Source organism: Nyctibius grandis, chromosome 4, assembly GCF_013368605.1.
Source record: "Nyctibius grandis isolate bNycGra1 chromosome 4, bNycGra1.pri, whole genome shotgun sequence".
In the NCBI taxonomy this organism is placed as follows: domain Eukaryota; kingdom Metazoa; phylum Chordata; class Aves; order Nyctibiiformes; family Nyctibiidae; genus Nyctibius; species Nyctibius grandis.
This window is the reverse complement of record NC_090661.1, coordinates 65,435,096-65,456,751: the sequence shown is the minus strand read 5'-3', so window position 1 is coordinate 65,456,751 and position 21,656 is coordinate 65,435,096. Positions and strand designations below refer to the sequence as shown.

General features: G+C 47.2%; 1 protein-coding gene across 1 annotated transcript; it reads right to left on the bottom strand.

Annotated features, from left to right (window-relative positions):
• Nucleotides 1–1,561: 1,561 nt before the first annotated feature.
• LOC137661767 (inositol 1,4,5-trisphosphate receptor-interacting protein-like 1) lies at nucleotides 1,562–21,506 on the bottom strand. Its single transcript, XM_068397395.1, is given in 4 exon segments — nucleotides 1,562–3,147; nucleotides 3,150–3,237; nucleotides 3,239–3,376; nucleotides 21,393–21,506. Coding segments are annotated over 4 exon segments (1,926 nt in total).
• Between the last annotated feature and the right edge of the window lie 150 nt (nucleotides 21,507–21,656).

Here is a 21,656-nt window from a genome sequence, read left to right as displayed (position 1 = left end):
GCTCCAGGTGCTGGAACAGAGGTTCCCTTGCAGGCCATGGTGAAGACCATGGTGAGGCAGGCTGCCCCCTGCAGCCCATGGAGGTTAATGGTGGAGCAGATTTCCACCTGCAGCCCGTGGAGGACTTCACGCTGGTGCAGGTGGGTGCGCCTGAATAAGGCTGTGACCCTGCGAAGAGCTCGCGCTGGAGCAGCCTTGTGGCATGATCTGTGACCCCGTGAAGAGGAGCCCACACTGGAGCATGTTTTCTGGTAGGATTTGTGACCCCGTGGGGGACCCACGCTGGAGTAGTCTGTTTCTGAAGAACTGCACCCCGTGGGAAGGACACGTGGAAAGGACCTGCGCTGGAGCAGTTCATGAAAAAGTGCAGCCCATGGGAAGGACTCACGTTGGAGAAGTTCATGGAGGAGTGTCTCGTGTGGGAGGGCCCCCACGCTGGAGCAGGGGAAAAGAGTGAGGAGGAAGGAGCGGCAGAGACGATGTGTGGTGAACTGACCGCAACCTCCATTCCTTGTGTCCCTGTGCTGCTCAGGGTTAGGAGGTAGAGGATCGGGAGTGAAGTTGAGCCAGGGAAGAAGGAAGCGGTTGGGGGAAGGTGTTTTAAGATTTGGTTTTATTTCTCATGATCCTACTCTCTTTTGCTAGGTAAGAAATTAAATTAATTTCCCCAGGTCGAGTCTGTTTTACCCGTGGCAGTGCTTGCTGAGTGATCTCCCTGTCCTTATCTTGACCCACGAGCCTTTCATCAACAGTTTCTCTCCCCTGTTCAGTTGAGGAGGGGGAGCGATAGAGAGAGTGAGGGGGAGTGAGAGATAGACCTGGCGTCCAGCCAAGGTCAACCCAGCACAAGCAGTCAGCCCCCCATGCCTGCTTTCCCCAACAAAGTGACACACAGACACTCGCGGACGCAGCATTTGTTCAAACACCCCGTTTATTGGCAACTTTGCACAGAGGAGAGGTCTCAGAGGAACAGACTCTCTCAAAGAGGGTGGGCGGTCACTCTGCAGGTGGCAAAGGGAGTCGCTGTCACAAGCCTCCTTGCGATGGCCTCTTCAGCTGCATCGGGTCCCACTCCCCAGAGTGTGCTTTTGCTGTGGAGGAAGGATGCAGCAGCAATCCCCGCTGTCAGTTGAGCAGCGTGTTCTCCATGTCCAGCGTGCTCAGTTCTGCAGCACCAGCACCCCGAGGAGTGTCTAGGACGTGTAGATTCTCCCCCGGGACCCCAGTGAACACACAGAGGCACATCAGCAGTGCCTCTCACTTGGTCCCTGCCCAGCTGGAGCTGCCAGCAAGAATTTCTCAGTCCATGGGAAAAGCCATCCAGGCTGCAGCCAGTGCAAGGGGAAAGGAGGATGAAAGTCATCTTGTAGCCTCTGTAGCCGTCACTGGCTGCTGCGCAGAGACTGTTGAGGGGGGAACACTGCAGCTCTTGGCAGAGGGCTGCTGTGCAGGGATTTCCCTTCCCCTTTGTGTGTCCCATTCTCCCCTCTTTTTCCCTGCGGTATGAGGTGGTCGCCTGCCTTCAGCTGTGAGCCCCCAGCTCCGTGCATGAAGACCTCTTTCAGCGGCCGTAGAACAGCAGTCTTTCGAGCCGATCTTGCAGCTCCTCAAACTCACGCAGTGCCTTGGCGTGGGCATGGGGATCCTCCGTGAGGTGCTGGAAGAGGTTGAGCGGTTCGGCCGTTTGGAAGTCCGGGGGCAAGATGATCTCCTCAGGCACCCTCGCATTGCCAAAGAAGAAGTGGTCGAGGCGTTTCTCCTCCAGGCAGCTGCGCAGGTACCGCATGATATCCCCCAGGCGCGCCAGGAACTCCCTCCTGTGCCAGTCTGGAAGGGGTATGGTGGTCAGGAGGTGCATCACCGCTGTCTTCAAGGCATAGGTGGAAAAGCCTGTGCCCTCCAGGATGCGGGCACAGACATGCAGGCATTTGAGGTGGTAGCTGCTGTGTGGGGCCTGCCTGGCCACATGCCTGAAGAACCTCACCTCTGCCACAGCATAGCTCTCTGGCCACGTCGTGCTTGGGGTGAAGGTGGCCTCTCTAGTCTGGCTGCTCACGAAGATGTCCGAGTCGCCTTGCTGCACCCCAAACATAATCTCAATGAAGAGGGTTCTCCTGGAGGATTTTGTCAGCTGCATCTTACAGGAGTGTCTGGATGGCAGCATCTTCATCTTGTAGCGACGCGACTGAGGCAACAGTATCCAGGATGACATCACAAAGCTCTGGAACCAGCGGGCAGTTTTCTGCACATCTAGGTAGGAGCCGGTGCAGAGGGTGCGTAGGAAGCTGGGGTCCTGATTCTTCCTCAGCTCCTCCTCGGGGTGGTGGAGGAAGCAGAGCATGTTCTCCACCAGCTGCTCCCTCGTGCAGGTGCACACCTGCTCCACGCGCACGCAGAAGTTCCTCGCCGGCATCTGCTCAGTGCCCAGCTCCAGGTGGAAGGCGAGCCCACGGGGGGGCTTCAGGGGCACGAGCACGCGGTAGACAGCATCATCCTCATAGGGACTCCAGCCTTCGAAGGCGCTGCCTACCCTGATGGCTGGCTGCAGCTCGGGGAAGAAACTGCAAGTGCTCTTTGACAGGGGCTCTTGTAAGACACGGAGCTCACCCAGCAGCTCTTCCACCACCCAAATCCTGTTGGCAAGGTTCTGCACTGGCCACTGGATGCGCTTTGCAAAAATCCTGCTCATATCCCTCTCACTATCAGAACCTTCTTCACTTTCTTCCTGCTCCTCTTCCTCCTTGCTGAGGCTGCTGGAGCTCTCCTTCCCCTTGCTGCTGCTCTCTGGCTCAGGGCTCCTTTTCCTGAGCCACCTGAAGAGCCCAAAGGGCAGGACCAGGATGCCAGCAATGGCCCAGAACTGCCACGTCTGCAAGGCAGCAAAGAGCAGGGCTCCCCAGGCAAAGGCGCTCTGCTCCAGGCTCCTCAGCTCCAGGCTCCACAGCTGCAGCTCCCGCAGCAGCCGAGTCATCTCCTGTCTCAGCTGCTCTGCACGGTGCTGCACGCGCTTGCGCGTGGCTTCATCCGGCTCATCACCGACCATCTGCGGGAGCTGGATGATGCTTTGCACAAGCACGGCGAAGAATTTTGTGGCAGACATGGCCTGCGGGACAAGAGAGAGAAGGGGTTCAGTGGGGCTGTGAGGGAGGGAGCTGATGGCGGGGGAAGCGGGGACGGGAGCCGCAGGGAGCTGGGGGCAGGTAGGAGAGGGGCCGAGGCAGCTGGGAGGCAGCAAGGCCTGACCCCAGCCCTGGTGGCGACGGCACCGTGCCCTGCTCAGGGCGCTCCCGCGAGCGGCTGAGCCCTCGGTGCAGGGTGAGAACCCACCCCCCGGGGGCCGCGTTTGTGCCCCGGTCCTCGTCCAGCCCAGCCTCCCCTGAGTGCGCACTCACCGCTGGCCGCCAGCATGCAGCTGGCGGCAGCAGGCAGGCTGCCCCAGAGCGCTGCCTGCTGCCGCCCCTGGGAACTACCCCACTGTGACACGTCCCCTGTGATGTCACAGGCGCCAGAGCCCACCACAGCCACGCCCGCCCGCCGCACCCCACTTCCCGGGGCAGCCCCTTCCACTGCTTAGGAACCCTTTGCATGAAGAAGTTTTCCCTAATATCCAATCTAAACCTGCCCTGGTGCAACTTGAGGCCGTTTCCGCTTGTCCCATCACTTGTTACTTGGGAGAAGAGACCAACGCCCGCCTCACTGCACCCTCCTTTCAGGTAGTTGTAGAGAGCGATAAGGTCTCCCCTCAGCCTCCTGTTCTCCAGACTAAACACTCCCAGTTCCCTCAGCCGCTCCTCATACCACAGCACTGTTGAGCAAGTCAGGTACACGAGTCTCTACAGCCAAATTTTTAAAAGAATGTTTCAAAAAATACAACCAAAGGGTGTGGGTGTAGACTACGATATGACTGAGTTTGTGCACAAGGTGTGCGTTTGCTTTTTGAGCTCATCCCAAGTGTCTCACATCTCGAAGAGTTTACCCACGTGTAGAGGAGCCATGCGAGAGAGGCGAGTATCTGAAAGGAGAGGTAGAGCAATGCCACGTGCTCTTCGTGTGCCCTTCAGCCTGTGAAAATGTGTAGGTGCAGGGAACAGATATTACTGTCTTGATGGCAGCAACCTGCTGCTGGAGTTTAGTATTCAGAAACCACCTCTGCCATTGAGAAAAGAAGAAAATAATACAACGGAAGTGCGATTGCGTGGCGTAAATTCATATGAATTGATGAGTATAATTTTTTTTGCCCGGGGGCCTAAAGCCTTAAATTAGTGTTTTGAAGCAGAAAGTAAGATTGAGCCTTCCTGTATCTTTGCCAGAGTTCAACGTGAAAGACCGGCAGTGTTGTTCTTGTATAGGCTTTAAAAATACAATGTTACCGTTTTCCCATCTTTTTCAACTGTTTGTGACCCAAGCGAGAGTACTATCATTATTTTGTAAGTGAGAGAAGAAATAAATTGTCTCTTATGGAAGAGATTTAAGTGTCTCAGCCTGGCGTCATTCTCAGCCCAGCCTTGAGAGGGAACTTGGGTAAAAAACGGCCAGATGAATAATAGGGGAGAGAGAGACCTAATTGTTCGTGAAATTTTAATGTGGCCGTTTCTCGTGCTGTGAGCATTAATGTAATTTCCTTCTGTGATGCTCCTGAAGTCCACGAGGAAAAGATTTGACCCTTGACTACTTCTCAGCATTGATGCTTTGCCCTGCAGGTCCTGGATTTTGCAAGTTGAGCAGTGCATTCGTACTGTTTCAGAGAGAAGCTGTACAGAAAACCCACAGCTTCTCACAGAAGCTGTTTGACAGCAAGTGAACACTGGTGACTTGTTAGAAGGGTAGGAAAGCAACTTCTTGCAGCATGAGTGGACTGGAAAAACAACATTCACCTTGTGATTTCCCAGCTGAAACTCTCTATGTGGACATTGCTCAATTTTGTTTCATTATTCCTATAATTTAATTGTGGGATTTACTCTTTGGGAAAAAATAACCAAAACAAACCCAAACAAAACCAAAATACAACATCCTTTCAGTTCTGTTATTCAAAAGAAAATTTGTTAGCAGGATACATACACTTATTAAATTAGAATGTTTATTAGTTGCTCATTTATTCCTTAAATTATGAGAGGAAGTTTTCTCTTTCTCATTTTCCCCAACCTGGTTCTGTCAGGGAAAGCTGATAAAATCTCAGTTTTTAACTGCAATTTCTCATCCTGTTTTTAGGAGACACGATGGTTGCAAGTGAAAGGTGATCACAGAGGGAGTGGCCAAAATGTCATTGTTGCACATTATTGTATGGGCTGATGATTATTAGTCACAGTATGTATTGGGAAAGGCTCTTCATAATTTTATATGCCACAGAAGCAGTTTGTTTTTGCTCTGAGCCCCCTAAATTGCTGTTTCAGCTGGATATTTGTTGCAGCTTGTTTGATTACAAAATCTTTGGTCATCTGGATAGTATTTCTGTAGCAAGGGTGAGAAGTCACGGTAGTAGCTCTAAAGCTTTTTTAGGAAGAAAGTTCTACTCTTACTATTTAGCATGGGATAGGCTACGAAGGGAAGACAGGATATTTGTTAGAAATGCCAACACTATAATTTTATTCTTTTTTGGGTATCCTTTCTGCCCACATCATATACAAAGCCCCTTTCAGTAGGGGCTCTATATATGTAAAATACCATAGGCAAAAAATGTATATAACACCCTCTTCTAGCTTTCCCTTCCAAATGAAATCATACAGTAGTAAAGCTTAATATTTTCTGAAATGCTGCATGCATAAGGTGTGGAATTGAACATGCTTAGAGCTCTCTGAAATGCTTCTCATGCTGCTGTTAGTATATACGCTTTACTAACAACATGCATTATTGACAACATTGTTGTCTACTGTACTCATTTGAAAAAAATAATGCTTTTGTGTAATTCTCCGCAATATGATACCAACATAATTCATGTAACGAACACTGCTTCAAAAAGGGACCGAAGACCTCATTGTTCAGTGGAATACTGTCCTGGTTTGGCCTAAACCAGGCCAATTTTCCTTTCAGTGATTTTTACTTTCAGCTAAGTCTCCTCTAAGTAACTGCATTTTCTGAAACTAACTGCATGTTTTGCAGACAGTGTCTGCTTCCAGGACTGGTAACGCTCGAAGTTTGTAGTTATCACTGAGGCACCGGTAGGGATGTTATGCAGAAAGGCTCTTGCTGTACTTATTCTTAGAGAAACCAAGGTCACTGCTAAATTCCTCACTGCTTACGAGTGAAGAGCCAAAGGGGGGTCGCACCTGCACGGAGGAGCGGACAGGGCAGGTGACCCAAAATTGACCAACGAAGGTATTCCATCCCATACATGTCATTCTCGGTATAAAGCGGGGGGATCACGAGGGTCTCGCTCTCTTTCTGCTATGGCCGGTGTCCAAAGAGGACTCTGTCTGTTTTCCTGCTGCCCCCGATCCCGATCCGTGCATCCCTGAATCCAGCTCTCGACCGTCGCTGGGCCCAGCCTGGGCCTTCCCGGAGCCTGCCCTGCAGTGCCGGTGGTGACGTGGCTGACTTCAGGGGAGCTCGATCTTGGTTTTGTATATATATTTGTATATATTTGATTATTTCTATTATTATTATTATACTCTTTTCATTATTATAGTTTATTAAAACTGTTTTAACTTTCCAACCCGGAAGTCTCTCTCCCTTTTCCCTTTCCCTTTCCCTTCGGGGGGAGGGGGGAGTTAACAGAGAGCATCTGCCACAGGTTTAATAGCCTGCCCAGCTTTAAACCGTGACAAATACGTAATCTGCTGACTGCTCTGTTCAATTTGGGCTTCAGACTGTAAACTCCTGGGTCAGGTTTTTTATAATCTTGGTGTGAGCTGACTGATTGAAACACAGACAATGGCAGGGCAAGCCAAAGGCTCCAGATCTTACTGGCATATTGTTATATCAGATTCTCAATTTTAATTTACTGAAAAAAATACGTGTTTATCCCATGAGATGGGGAAGAAGAACTAAAAAATGGTGACAGGTGGTAGTCTGAGTCTGCAATACCTTGAAACAGAGAGGTAAGAGATGTGAACCGACTGTTCCTCCCAGGGTAGTGCTCATTTCCAGACCTGTCCCTCAGTCAGACCATCAGTGCTGCAGCTCCCAGTTCCCATCTAAGAGGGTGCACTGTAAAATGTGGAATACAGAGATGATCCCAACCCTTTCTGGGTAAAGCAGAGATCAACATGGCCATGGTTGCAGCATTCCCCCTCTGCACTACTGCTGTGGCCTTTTTTTTCTGTGAAGAAATGGCAAGATTTACTGCTTTGGGGAGGGATCCTGTTTTGCTTCTGGAGGTGTTTGTTAAAGAGATTTCCTACCTTTGGGTGAGAGTGTTGCTTGCACAGCACTAGATTTTTTTCTCTTAAAGTATTTTTTAATCAAAAAAAAAATTGATGCACCGAAACCTAAACTGATTATAAATGTCTCATTTTGAAAATTGTGGCAGATTTTACCCTTTTGATAATTTCACATTTAAAGAAAGCACTTAAATTATTTAAGTGATTTTCTTTTTGTTTTGTAATTCAGGCTAACTCAAATTATTGGTATGAAATAGTTTGATTCACTCCAAGCGTTTTTTTATGGCTGCCCTCTGAAAAATGTTAGTCATCTAATGATGTATTCAACTAATTCAAACTAGGAAATCTGCCAAGTTCTTGAAAATTCTCCAGTGACAGGAAAGGATTACACTGTGGCTTCTCTAAACTCTAGTGTTGTTTTTATTTGGCCTGCTCATAGCTTTAGATAGTGGACAACAACTTGTAGCATTGACTGATTTCTTTAGCACTGGGTTAACTTTGGCCTATTTGAGGTACTGGGACTCTCTCCGCACCAAAGCAGGCAACGACACACAGCTCATTGAAAGGATAATTCTTTGATGTCTTTTATGACCCAAACAGGAGAGAACTGGCCTCACCCACAGGCCAACCAGTACTCATCCAAGCTGCTTGCTCCGTCGTACCTTTTCCTGGTGCTAACGGGCTGTGTGAAGGAGGACACTGTGTTCCTTACCCTGCTTCCAGCCTTTCTTCCATGCTGGCAAAGGCAGAGGCTTGTGTGTGACTGCAGCAATGTTCTCTCTTACTGAGGAGAAGGAACACGCCTCCACACAATCCAATGTGAATCAAAGTGAAGACGCTTTATTAAGCATAAGCTGTCCCTTTTATACATTTTGTACTTTCCCTGGCTGTAAGCATGTGCATTGCTACTGGTTAATATTACTAAACATACTCTTCTTTGATGTGTTGATTGGTCACTGCTCTGCCACTGGTCTTTTCGTAATTGGCTCCATCAGTTCTTGTTTCTTCTCCTCCGTGTTCGGCTCCCACCGGCTACTCCCTCAATTCTTGTTTGCTCAGCTACTGTTTTTCCTCATCTCTCCAAGGTCGGCTTGTTGACACTAGCTACATGAATCTTGTCACGCAGCTAGGCCCTCACTCCATACTCTCATACTTCTGGCTCATTACATGACCATTCTGCTCCAAAAACCCCTCTACAATTCCCCCTTTCTTTTCTTGAGCCAGAAAGGCCGTGTTTATTGTCCGCTGCAGGGCCCTTTGCAAGCAGGAGAATAAACACGGTAATACAAGGATGATAATACAAATCACAAACAATCCCATCAATAGCATTTTAATCAATCCGACCAGCCACCCTCCAATTCCCATATTACCCATCCAGTCATCCAGGAACCCATGCTGTTCCCGTATTTTCTGTGTGGCATCCATGAGCTCTTTGATCTGCTTATGAATTGACCTGAAATGATCGTTCAGATCCATGCAACACATCCCATCAAACTCCTGACATCCGTGACCGTGCACTAATAATAAAAAATCTATAGCAGCTCTATTTTGTAAGGTAGCATGTCGGATACTATCTACATCGTTGGCTAATGTTCCTAAAATTCTAGAAGTTTGATCAGCTCTTTTTGCAACCCAGCAAGCTAAATTTCGCAATTGTATTAGTCCTTGTGCAGCAGCAACACCCGGTGCAAAAATAGAAGAAAGAACTACTTTGGTCCTAGACCATAGTTCTACCTCATCTTTACATTCTTTCCCTAAGGTAGTGACACTTCTTTTAATCTTGTGTAGGTTAGTGTGGTTTAATATGACCTTTCGTGTAGGCATTAGTAAGCTTAATTTACCTATGGTACACGGACCTCCCAGTTTTTTACTGGGCAGCCCTGGCCAAGCCCTATCCCCACAAATTAGGAATAAACTTTCTGGTAATTTTCTAGGCATGGCCAAATCCGGTGCTGGCTCTGTTCGACTGCGCCCTACGTTTGCACACCAGATAGATTCATTTTGCCACAATGGATTACTGGGTGTGACATTTTGTAATCTCTTTATGTTGTTCTGATAAATGTTTGATCCCTCTGTGTAATTGAAAAACACACAGGATTCTGCCTCTAAAGTTCCTAGGATGTCAAGTTCTTGGGGCTCTAAGGGACTGACAGGCAAGCTATCGTCCCATAAATCCCAATGTTTGCCACATTTCATTGCATTCTCACAGAGGCTCTGTTTCAGCACATTCAACCCTGCCACTATCTCCTTACTTTCAGATCTGTTTAAGGGGACCCCCACTAGAAATGTATGAAAGGGTTGTTCAGGCTGAGCTAAGGAGGCACAAAACTGTGCTGGGTTCAGGCTCCGCATCAGAGTCACCCAAACGTTGACTCCCCTTCCATGGTGTCAGCAGAAGGACAATCGGTTGATGACCTTTTGTCAGGTCCAGGATCCAAAGCAGGCTTAACACAGAAAAAACAACCCCTTGCTTCATCATGACTGCGCCTTTTGCTCCCTTTTCTATACCTCCCACACAAACCTTTTTTCACACTTCCCGCAGTCAGGGCACTGGATCTCTCGAGAGGTCAGTGTTCTGAGGCAGATCCTGAGTTGGCTCATGTAGTTCGGGTTGTTTTTGTAGCCATGGCTTCACCCACTTAGCTGGTACCCATTTGGCTCCTGTATCTGTAATGACACATGCATACCCTCGACCCAACATTATTAATTTCATTGGACCTTCCCACGCACCAGTCACCCCATTTTTTACCATCACTTTGGCTTGTTTCTGTTCTTTCTGAAAAGCCTCCATACCTCCCTTTAACCCTGCACCATCCTTTACCGCTGGAGGTACAGAGTAGTCCTGTGGCAAGCGTAAAACACTTAGTACATAAAGCGTTTTACACAACCTGTCAGGAGGAGATAGCCCTGGCTCGCCCCCTTTTTGTTTTTGTAGAAGGTGTTTCAGAGTTTGATTCATGCGCTCCACAATAGCTTGTTGCGTTGGTGAATGTGGGACGCCCGTTACATGTGTTATACCCCAAAGTTGGGAAAAGTCCTGTGTGGCGCTTGCCACATAGCCTGGGCCATTGTCCGTTTTAATCGTCTGTGGAATGCCCAGGGCCGCAATAGCAGAACGCCTGTGTCGTTGAACGTGTTTGCTGGATTCGCCTGTTTGCACTGTAGCTATAATCAAAGAAGAAAAAGTGTCAATTGTTACAGGAACATATTTTAACCTGCCAAATTCAGCAATGTGAGTTACATCTGTTTGCCAAATGTCCAAGGCCTGCAGTCCTCGAGGATTGGTTCCTTGTATCGGCGTAGGTTGCGGCAGTTGCTGACAATCAGGACACATAGCCACGATATTCCGAGCATCACTGTGTGACAAATGAAATTGTCATTGCAGTGCCCGATGTCCTTGATGAAAAAACTCATGTGATATACATGCCTGCTGTTTAATGTCCAGCACCTGTACAGTCATTGCAGTAGAATTTGTGGGGTCAGAAACCAAAGAGTCCACTCGAGCATTGCCTTCTGCAGTAAACCCAGGCAAATTAGTATGATTTCTTACATATAAAACATAAAACAATGCAGTTCGTATTTGAATTTCTTGCCACAGAGCTCGCAGCAATTCAAAAACACACTGATTATGTGTATGCTCTATAACAGATCTATCCAATTGCTTTATAATGCCAGCTACATATGCTGAATCAGTAACCAAATTAAAGGGAATGGGAAAATTCTGAAATACTTCTAATACAGCTCGTAATTCTACCACCTGAGGTGAACCCTTTTGTTGTGCTACCATAGATTCCCACTTGCCGTCAGAATACCAGACAAGGCCCACCTTGCCTGTTTTTCCAGATCCATCCATAAAAATGGTAATTCCATCCACAGGAGTGTCTGCGCACAACACTCCTGTGACAATTGGAAGTTCCGCACTCAATTTTATAACAGGATGGGAGGGCAAGTGGTAAACCACTTGTCCCGAGAAATTCTCCATGGCTGTTTGTAAAGCAAAGCTATTAGCCATACACCACTCAAAATATTGAGCTGCAATAGGAACGGTTAGTGATGCAGGATCTCTGGCCACAAGCTCCCGACATCGCATCCATCCTTTGATGATAATCCGTGCCAATAGCTCTGCAATCATGGGGACAGTTTTCTTTGTTCTTAAAGGTAGAAACAACCAATTCCAATACATGTAACAAATCTGACCATTCTGAATTCCATTGACCAATTATTGCATACGGAATTTGCCTATCAAACAAAGTGATAATTTGTATTTCCTGATTCAAATCAATACGATGTACAAATTTGGAATGTAGCCTGCTTTCTACTTCTGTAATCAGTTGCTGTACCTCTGCAGTAGTCTGTCGTGGTGCTGTTAAATTTGTGTCCCCTGCTAACAATTGAAGTAGAGACTGCAATTGTGACGACGTAAGCCCCAAGTACGGCTGCAGCCATAACTTGAGCCTTATGTTCCACAGTACCCACTTTTGCACATGCCTTTATCATAGCATTCAAATCTGGTTTTCCAGGTAAAGCTTCAATGATCTTTTGACAATCAGGATTAGCATTATCCCTAGCTAATTGCGTAACTAGAGTATCTCGTAAACCAACATCAAAAACTTGCTTTTCAACTGCTTCTTGTAGCCTCTCAACAAAGGATAAAAAGAGCTCCTTGGGTCCTTGTCTTACAGTAGTATATAATTGCATTCATACCCAGCACGCTTTTTTTTTTTTTTTTTTTTTTTAATTATTGAACGGATAAAAACAGCCACTCTATAACGTGTAGCGGATCCTGCCAGCGCTCCTTCCACTGGCCCAGTAATCCCATGGGATGATAGTTGGCAATGGCTACATATAAACTTACTGGTGTCTCTAAATCCACACGATGTACCTTTTTCTGTTGCATACCATTGACATATTGTGGGACTGCCCCTCATGCCCTGCGGCAATACCGTCCACTGATATCGTTGACAAGGCACCATGTTGTTCCTACTAGGTATTGAAAAAGCAAATTAGCATTTGTCAATTTCATGTAAAGGGATAGTGAAAAAACAATCTTTCAGATCAATAACCAAAACGTATAGTCTGCACCTTGCAAGGTTACACTAGGACGTCCGAGTAATAGTACACTTAGCCCATTTCCAGTGGGTCCCACGGCATTCAGTGGAACCTTATGCACTCTGCTATTCTCTGTTGTGATTGCGGTTGCTGTGGTAACATCCAGCCCTGCGCTCCCTGCGGTTCGGGCTGTGAGTTGACTGCTTAGGTCTGGAACTGGTTGGGAAGATTCATTTGTGTCAGCACACGGTTCCTCCCCGCGTTCTTTCTCCAGTTTCCCTGCACTCTGCAGCTGCTTGTTATCAGCTGACCTTGATCATTATACTTAAACCTGCACTGCTTCACAAGATGCCCCAGCTTCCCACAGCAATGACACATCAAAACAGAGTTATCTCTCCCACTCAGCTTCGACTTCTTAAGGCAGTTTTTCTTAAAGTAACCTTCTTGCCCGCATATATAACAACGATGAACAACCTTAACTGCTGTTGCAAAAGTTTTTGCTAAATGCTCCATCTGAAAGGTGGTGGTTCCTGCTTTCCCACAAGCATCCATTAGTTCAGTTAAGGTGGGGTTACGATTTGCCATCCCTGCAATAACTTTCCTGCAGTCCTCGTTTGCGTTGTCCTTCGCTAACTGTAACAACAACGCTTCTTAACAGCCCCGTTTTGTATTTGTTTGTCTAAGGCAAATCACTCCCCAACTGACTGGCTCCCATTCAGGTGGGCCGCTTCCGTCCCCTCGATATACCGAGCAAGCCAATACCCCGCCACCCATAGCAGACGTGGCCCCGACATCACCGTTCGCAAGTGTGTGCTCTCTTAATTTTCTCCAGAACCTGGCCGGGTCCGGGCCAGACACGGTAACCTGGACTGGCTGCAGCGCGAATAACTCCTCCACGCTACTGCCTGACTTTCCCGACCCTCGGGCTCTGCAGCAATTATGTCCCGCTTCCACCTCTTCAGAAAGGTCTACTAAGGGTGGCTCAGTCTCAGATTCGGGTAACAGGACAGTAGAAGGATCAATGTTCCGCTGCTGTTCCCCGGGGGGCGGGGGGGGCCTCTGGGGGCGTGGAGGGTGAAGGGGGGGGGCTCTGGCGAAGCGGAGGGCGGGGGGGGGGGGGGGAGTTCTGGCGGTGCAGTGCGGGGGGAGCTCTGGCGGCGCGGAGGGTGAAGTCACTGTGAAAGGAGCTGTAGCTGCCTCAGCTGCCGCCTTTGCCTCTCTATCCTCCTTCAATTGCTCCAGTGAGTCTATAACTAATCTCCACGTCGTCAAACAACACAGTGGCGATCTTGTGCCTCCTTGAGGCAGCCTCAAACAGAGAAGTTCCAGCGCTTTGCCACGTACTAACTTTGAAAGCAGTCTGCTCTGTAGCTGGCAAATTATTCTTTTTACACCATTATTTACAATTATTTACACCAATTATTTACATCAATAGTCTCTGGAGCAAATGCTCATCGTATTTTACCCCTCTCTTAGAGAGGATATGTAGGAGAAGCCTTACTATCGCACTTTCTTCTTTACAAATATTTTGGCCCATCTCCTTTTTCCCCGGCTGCTCACCTCACTAAGTGTCCCATTGCAACGTACTATTCTTTTCTTGCGAGTCGTCCTCCGGCTCGCCCCGGTCTGCAGTCCCGCTGAGCCGTACTCCAGCCGGTGTACCTCCTTCTGGGCTATTGCCCGAACATGCCGTTGGTCAGCGTCTCATCGGGGTCACCATCGGAGGAGAAGGAACACGCCTCCACACAATCCAATGTGAATCAAAGTGAAGACGCTTTATTAAGCATAAGCTGTCCCTTTTATACATTTTGTACTTTCCCTGGCTGTAAGCATGTGCATTGCTACTGGTTAATATTACTAAACATACTCTTCTTTGATGTGTTGATTGGTCACTGCTCTGCCACTGGTCTTTTCGTAATTGGCTCCATCAGTTCTTGTTTCTTCTCCTCCGTGTTCGGCCTCCACCGGCTACTCCCTCAATTCTTGTTTGCTCAGCTACTGTTTTTCCTCATCTCTCCAAGGTCGGCTTGTTGACACTAGCTACATGAATTTTGTCACGCAGCTAGGCCCTCACTCCATACTCTCATACTTCTGGCTCATTACATGACCATTCTGCTCCAAAAACCCCTCTACATCTTACCTCTGAAGGTTTCAGTCTGAAGAGGGTCCCTGATGGCCAAAGGAGTCATGATATTATCATAGATAAATACACACTTTTGACTCGGTGTTGACACACAGACGTTTCACGGTCTTAAATAACACTTGACTGGCATATTCTTCTTTGATGCTAGCCCAGTCATTCTGATTATGGCAGACTTCTGCCTATGAAATGCCAATAAAGAGAGTTTGGACTATTAATACTGCCTGGTGACAGCAGCATTTTTAATGTCCTGCTCTAATGTAGCTAGTGAACTCCTGTTTAAGAGGCTATCTTTTCTTCTAATCCTATTTATGACTTGTTAGGTATAATGTGTACATGGCCAGTACTATCTTAAGCAATTTACAGACATAGTTTATAGCATTATTTTTTAACCGCGTTGAATTTACCTCGATGCTTAGCAGATAATCCACTATTGTGCAACTACTTTTCCAAACTTATTCTTCAAAACTAAAGGAGACTCCTATTTACTTTTTGACGTGCTTCTACAGCTTCCCACTCACTCGTCTGAATTTCTGGCTTGTAGTTCCAAATTTGGAAAAAAATTGGGAACTATCAGTAAGATGTATGGTTTGCTTCTGCATTTGAGTGTGCATATGCATCCAGTGTAAAGTCCCTGTTTTTTGACCTTGCACATGAATATTAACATTTAGTGAATACCTCATTTTCAGTCTATGTAGAAAATGTATTTGCACCAACGTATCCACTCATCAAGTGTGCACACAAAAATGGCACTTATTAACAGGCATTTCCTCACTTCAGTTCAATTTCTAGGTACACAGACAGCTGCTTAAATTTAGCTGACAATTAGCTGACTGGAATGCTTCTCTGATGGTGAGCGATGAATTCATTGATGTTTGAACGAACACATCTCAGAATACAAAAGCTGCAGACAAGCAGAGTTGTGTTTTCACAGGAATATTCGCCTCTGCTTACATCCCCAAGTGGTGGAGGCCTTTAGTTACTCAGTACAGAATATAACCAATGCTTTATTAAAAAGGGTTTCCTCTTAAATGACTTCCCTGAACAGATTATTTTGTGTTCAGACTGTGGCTGGTTAGCACTGCACTGCTTATCTGGAGGAAGAGTTGCTCTTGTGGAGTGGTCCTGATCGAGAGAAGATGTAAAACAGGCGTAGAAAATCCCAACAGACACAAAAGAGACGCGATGGGAGTAACTATCCACCACTCCTGATAGCACGAGAACTCAGGATAACCAACTCAAATGTTTAGGCCATTTTAAAACTCTCTCACTTGCTACCCAACTAAACCGAGATACACCCCGAACCACCAGATGTTGCGGATCTTGAAAGCGTGCACAGATCAAAAACTGATCAAGCAAACAGATAAAAAGTCTCCTAGTGTGTACGAGCCTTTAGCTGATAAAACCCTTAAGCTGCAGATCGCTAGAAACTGGGAGTGCACATCTGTTTTAACCTTGTTTACATCCTTCCTTAAAGCACTCACTGATCAGCCATGTATCTTCAAGTGGTGTGCTGGCAGGGGGAGATGTTCAGAACAGAATCGCTGGGCTACACTGCTCAAAGCTTCCAGCGATTTGCAGCTGAGACTTCCTCAGCTGGCGGTGGCTTCTGGATCTTTGTACTCAATATCCTTGGACTTTCCCTCCGCTAATTTCTTGGTGGATTTTCTAAGCTACAGTATTTGTGCTTTCCGCTGTTCTCACGCACTAAGAACTGTACCAGGCTGTGGGGATCTGTTCCTTGTCCCCCTTTTTTTTTTCAGCATTGTCTCAGAAACCGTCCTATCCCACGTGCTCAAACGCCATCTTCTGGGATACAGGACTACCTGACCTTGACGACATTTTGTGAGGCAAGAAGTTAGTCGCCGACTAGGGGTGAATGACGTCTCCGCCCTGCAGCCCTCCACCCCCTCCGGAGAGAGACCCATCCGGGACATCGGGCGACAGCCTGGCAATGGGCCAATCCTACAGCGTGGGAACCGGACCTGTCCCGCCCTCGGGCCTGTGAGTGGTGCAAACTGTGACTGGCGGCTCCATGTCACATGACTCTGCAAAAAATCTCTATAAAAGAGGCCGTTTTGCCCAACCACGTGCACGCCCACCCCCGACTGCCGAGAATCAAGAAAGGACCCACGGGACGCCGCGGGATCCAGGGTGGTGACTATCCTTTCACTCTCAACTGTTCTCTTTTCCTCTCTTCCTTTTACTTACTTCTCTCTCTCTCTTTCCCTTCCTTGCTCACTAAGTTGCCTCATTGTTGGACTTAATAAAGTCAAAGTTAAGTTTATTGATACCGTGCCTCGGTTGTGCCTTGTCTGAACTCAAGGATCACGAATCTATTTTATTTCTGGTCAGGATTTTGGGGGTGCTTTACCTGCAGGCAGGTAAAGCATACCGGGTGATTTATACCGGGTGATTAATCAGGCGGGTCCCACGTGGACTGACTGCATTGGAGTTACTAATCAGGCGGGTCCTTCTCAGGACTGACTGCATTTAATTTCTAGATTTACTAATAAGGCAGATCTTAATCCGGAACCTGACACAGGCGCAGATCCTGGGCAGGTAACTGCGAAAGCCGTGGGCTCCCTGCCTCTTACTCAGGGATCAAGGCTCAGCTGGGAAGTGCTGTCTCTGAACTCAGGGATGTGACTGCACAGAGGTAAGTTCAAGTGTTCGCTAAGCTATTTTACTACGATTTGACAGATGTCAAAACCTTTTCTTCTCAGAATGTTTTTCCCAAAGCTTTTTAATTGCCATTTATTGATGAACGTCCTGAAAACAATGTCAGGAAATAATTAGAAATGCACAAGTGGGAAAAAAAAAAAAAGCAAGCATAGAAAATCAGTCTGAGTCTAACCTGCGGGAGCATTGCAGCTCCTCGACGCTTTCATTTTCCTTGGGTGCCCCCTCGTGTTCATCACTAGTGTAGCCAAATGTATTTGGACTGTCAAAAAAAGAAGTATCCACTTGCTATCACCTTAAAAGGTTGATCCATTTCGAAATCCTTTGTTCCCCCCTCTATCTAGTATCCCTATGACTTCATCTCCAGAGAACCCCTGTACAAATTTGCAGGTTGAATGCGCAGTTAATGCCTTATCTTGGACAGTCCAAAACCAAAGAAGTCTTCCTCTCCTTGTGCTCTTCCCAAGTTATGTGCATATTCAAACTCCTTGAGAGACTTCAGCAACGCTCTTAGGCCCGATGTTAAGAGGAGCGATTCCAGCTGAAAGGCCAGAGAGCGGAGGATGCTCACAACAGCTGATCATATCAAGGGATTAAACTTTGTGCCTCTAACTGAAAAGATTTCCCACACGGGCCGGTGCGTTGGGAAGCTCAGTACCCAGAAGGTTGGGCTACAACCAAAAAGCCAGAGAGTCTCTGGGTTTTCTGTCATATGACACGTAAGCATCTGGTTCAAATCCTTATATTTATAGAAGAGGATCCATCCCCTGTGGAAGTACAGTAGTGTGTCATCAGCTTGCTCTAGTATATTCCCTGCTGTGCTGTTCAGCATTTGCAGGAGCAGAGTGGGATTCCCTCGCACTCCAGTCTGGATTTGTACAGCTCCTTCTTCCTACTGCTGTATGAGCAGTAGAAAAAAAAATGTTCTACTTGTCAAGCAAATAAGAACAGTTCCTCTCTTTGAAACCTCAACAACTGAATGTCAAACACACACAGCCACGGGTGGGTTATGTTCGGGGTTCCTGGAGACACGCACAGCAGGAAGGAAATCGGTCGGTCTGGGCTAACAGACATCCTGATCACCACGTAGGTATGAAATATGAGGGCAGGTGAAATGGAAAGCAGGTCCTTTCCTCTTCTTAACTAAAAGGGGAAAATATTGCAGGGAAAGGAGTTTTGTCAATACAATATTTTTAATTGATCGGTTCTTACTGTGATTGAGGCTTCAGACAATTTACTGAAAGGGAATTATATTGTTAGCCTAAGTGAACTGCGTTATGGGCTATTCATTCATCAGGCTGAATGTTATTGGTCAAAAAGATTTTAGCGAAACCTCTTGCAAGCAGAAAGGACAAAAATCTTACAGAGCTGAAAAATGACTTACATTTTGGCTGGTAGAAAACGATCCTACAGAAATGTTTGAAATATTTAAGCAGTATTGTATAAGAAAGCTTTTGTGAGCAGGAGGCAAAGGACTTCAATCTTCAGGACTGGGAAACCATTTTCTTTCATCAGCACTAATCTCACCTTATAAGAAGATAAAAATTAAAACACACTTCCTTCTTCAGTATGACATTAAATGAGCTTTTTTGCACAGCCGCTGTATATTACGCTCTCACTAGGGCCCGCTGCTGCTCACATTCAAAGTGAGAAACCCCAAACTTGTTTGGGACTCCCAGAAAAGGCTTATAACACTTAAAACAATCAAAACACCACTAATTTTGGAAGGGATGTAAAACTTAAGCCCTCATGGATCAGGACTACATTAGTCTCTACCTAAGTAAGTGAGTTAAGAAGAAACTTTTTAATGGAAAGGTATTTCAAAACTGCTTGCTGCAGGATTTCTTGTGTTACTGCTGGCCTCTGTCAGAGGCACACCATATGACAAATGAGTTGATCTGGCCTGACAGTTGTTAATTAAAACATTCTGACATTCAAGGGACTTTGCTGAGAGATGAAAATTATTTATTTAATAAATAATTATCTCTTCCTATTATTGCTAAAAAGAGTTCTTTATCAGGGATATCATTTTCACAGAATCACAGAATCACAGAATGTTAGGGATTGGAAGGGACCTCGAAAGATCATCTAGTTCAATCCCCCTGCCGGAGCAGGATTCCCTAGACCATATCACACAGGAATGCCGCCAGGCGGGTTTTGAATGTCTCCAGAGAAGGAGACTCCACAACCTCTCTGGGCAGCCTGTTCCAGCGTTCAGTTACCCTCACCGTAAAGAAGTTTTTCCTCATATTTATGTGGAACCTCCTGTGTTCCAGCTTGCACCCATTGCCCCTTGTCCTGTCAAGGGATGTCACTGAGAAGAGCCTGGCTCCATCCTCATGACACTTGCCCTTTACATATTTATAAACATTAATGAGGTCACCCCTCAGTCTCCTCTTCTCTAAGCTAAAGAGACCCAGCTCCCTCAGCCTCTCCTCATAAGGGAGGTGTTCCACTCCCTTAATCATCTTTGTGGCTCTGCGCTGGACTCTCTGTAGCAGTTCCCTGTCCTTCTTGAACTGAGGGGCCCACAACTGGACACAATATTCCAGATGCGGCCTCACCAGGGCAGAGTAGAGGGGGAGGAGAACCTCTCTTGACCTACTAACCACACCCCTTCTAATACACCCCAGGATGCCATTGGCCTTCTTGGCCACAAGGGCACATTGCTGGCTCATGGTCATCCTGTTGTCCACTAGGACCCCCAGGTCCCTTTCCCCTACACTGCTCTCCAACAGGTCTGTCCCCAACTTGTACTGGTACATGGGGTTGTTCTTGCCCAGATGCAGGACTCTACACTTGCCCTTGTTATATTTCATTAAATTTCTCCCCGCCCAACTCTCCAGCCTCTCCAGGTCTCTCTGAATGGCTGCGCAGCCTTCTGGTGTGTCAGCCACTCCTCCCAGTTTTGTGTCATCAGCGAACTTGCTGACAGTGCACTCTAATCCCTCATCCAAGTCATTAATGAATATATTGAATAGAACTGGTCCCAGTACCGACCCTTGAGGGACTCCGCTAGACACAGACCTCCAACTGGACTCTGTCCCATTGACCACCACTCTCTGGCTTCTTTCCTTCAGCCAGTTCACAATCCACCTCACTACCCGATCATCCAGACCACACTTCCTCAGTTTAGCTGCAAGGATGCTGTGGGAGACCGTGTCAAACGCTTTACTGAAATCGAGATAGACCACATCCACAGCTTTACCATCATCTATCCACCGGGTTATGTCCTCATAAAAGGCTATCAAGTTGGTTGAGCATGACTTCCCCTTGGTGAAGCCATGCTGAGTGCCCCTAATGATCCCCCTATCCTTGATGTGTCTAGAGACAGCACCAAGGACAAGTTGTTCCATCACCTTTCCGGGGATGGAGGTGAGGCTGACCGGTCTATAGTTCCCCGGGTCCTCCTTCTTGCCCTTTTTGAAGACTGGAGTGACATTCGCTTTCCTCCAGTCCTCAGGCACCTTTCCCGTTGCCCACGACTTAGTAAAGATGATGGAGAGTGGCCTAGCAATGACTTCCGCCAGCTCCCTCAGCACCCACGGGTGCATCCCATCAGGGCCCATGGATTTATGGATGTCCAGATTGCTTAATTGACGAGTTAATAAATTTTTGAAGCATAACAAATATTATACTTTTGAAATGCAAATATGAGTGTTGTAGTCCCAATTTTATTCTCAGGGAACACAGGAATTGGTGTATTGAAGATGAGAATGAGGCTCACATTTTTCACTGCATGCTACATATTTGTATACAACTTTTATTTATTATAGGCTTTATGGGGTGTCAAAAAAAAAGTACCACTCATTGGCTGCAGTGCAAAGTTTGTCAGTGATACTCTTTTCCCCACAAATCAAATCACCTAAATTGGCAAGAAAGACAAAGACTGGCAGAAAGGAAGTGTTATCACCCTTGTTTTATCATGCAGAAACCATGGCATGGTTTATTAACTTAAAATCTATGGTGAAACGAATGAATCCTGGAGAAAATTTTAGGGAATCCTTGTGTTCTGCCTTAAGCACAATACCCATCACCTAACCTGAAACACCACGGGCCCGGTTTCACAGAACTTCGAGTACCCAAGTGTGCTGCCTGATGCCGGCAGATGCTCACCACTGGCAGCAGAACACTTTTAAATGGAGGAATGCAAATATAATGTCCCCTTTTGAGAGCGGGGCCAGCAGTTGCTCCTCAAGAAGCACCTCCAAAGCGATGCCTTGTTCCCCCAAGATCCGACTGGCAAAGCGCGTTCCCTCCATCTCAGCGAGGCCGGCGCGCCGCGCTGACAGACGCCAGCGCCCTCCCTCCTCCCCCATCGCGGTCACACTCGGAGCGCTGGACGCCAGGCGTGGTTCCCATGGAGAAGGGAACCCCCGAAGTGCAGCGGGGCCCCGGGGCCTCCCGAAGCCCGGCGGCGGAGGACAGCAGAGCTGCCGCAGGACCCCGACAGACTCCGTGGACCAGCC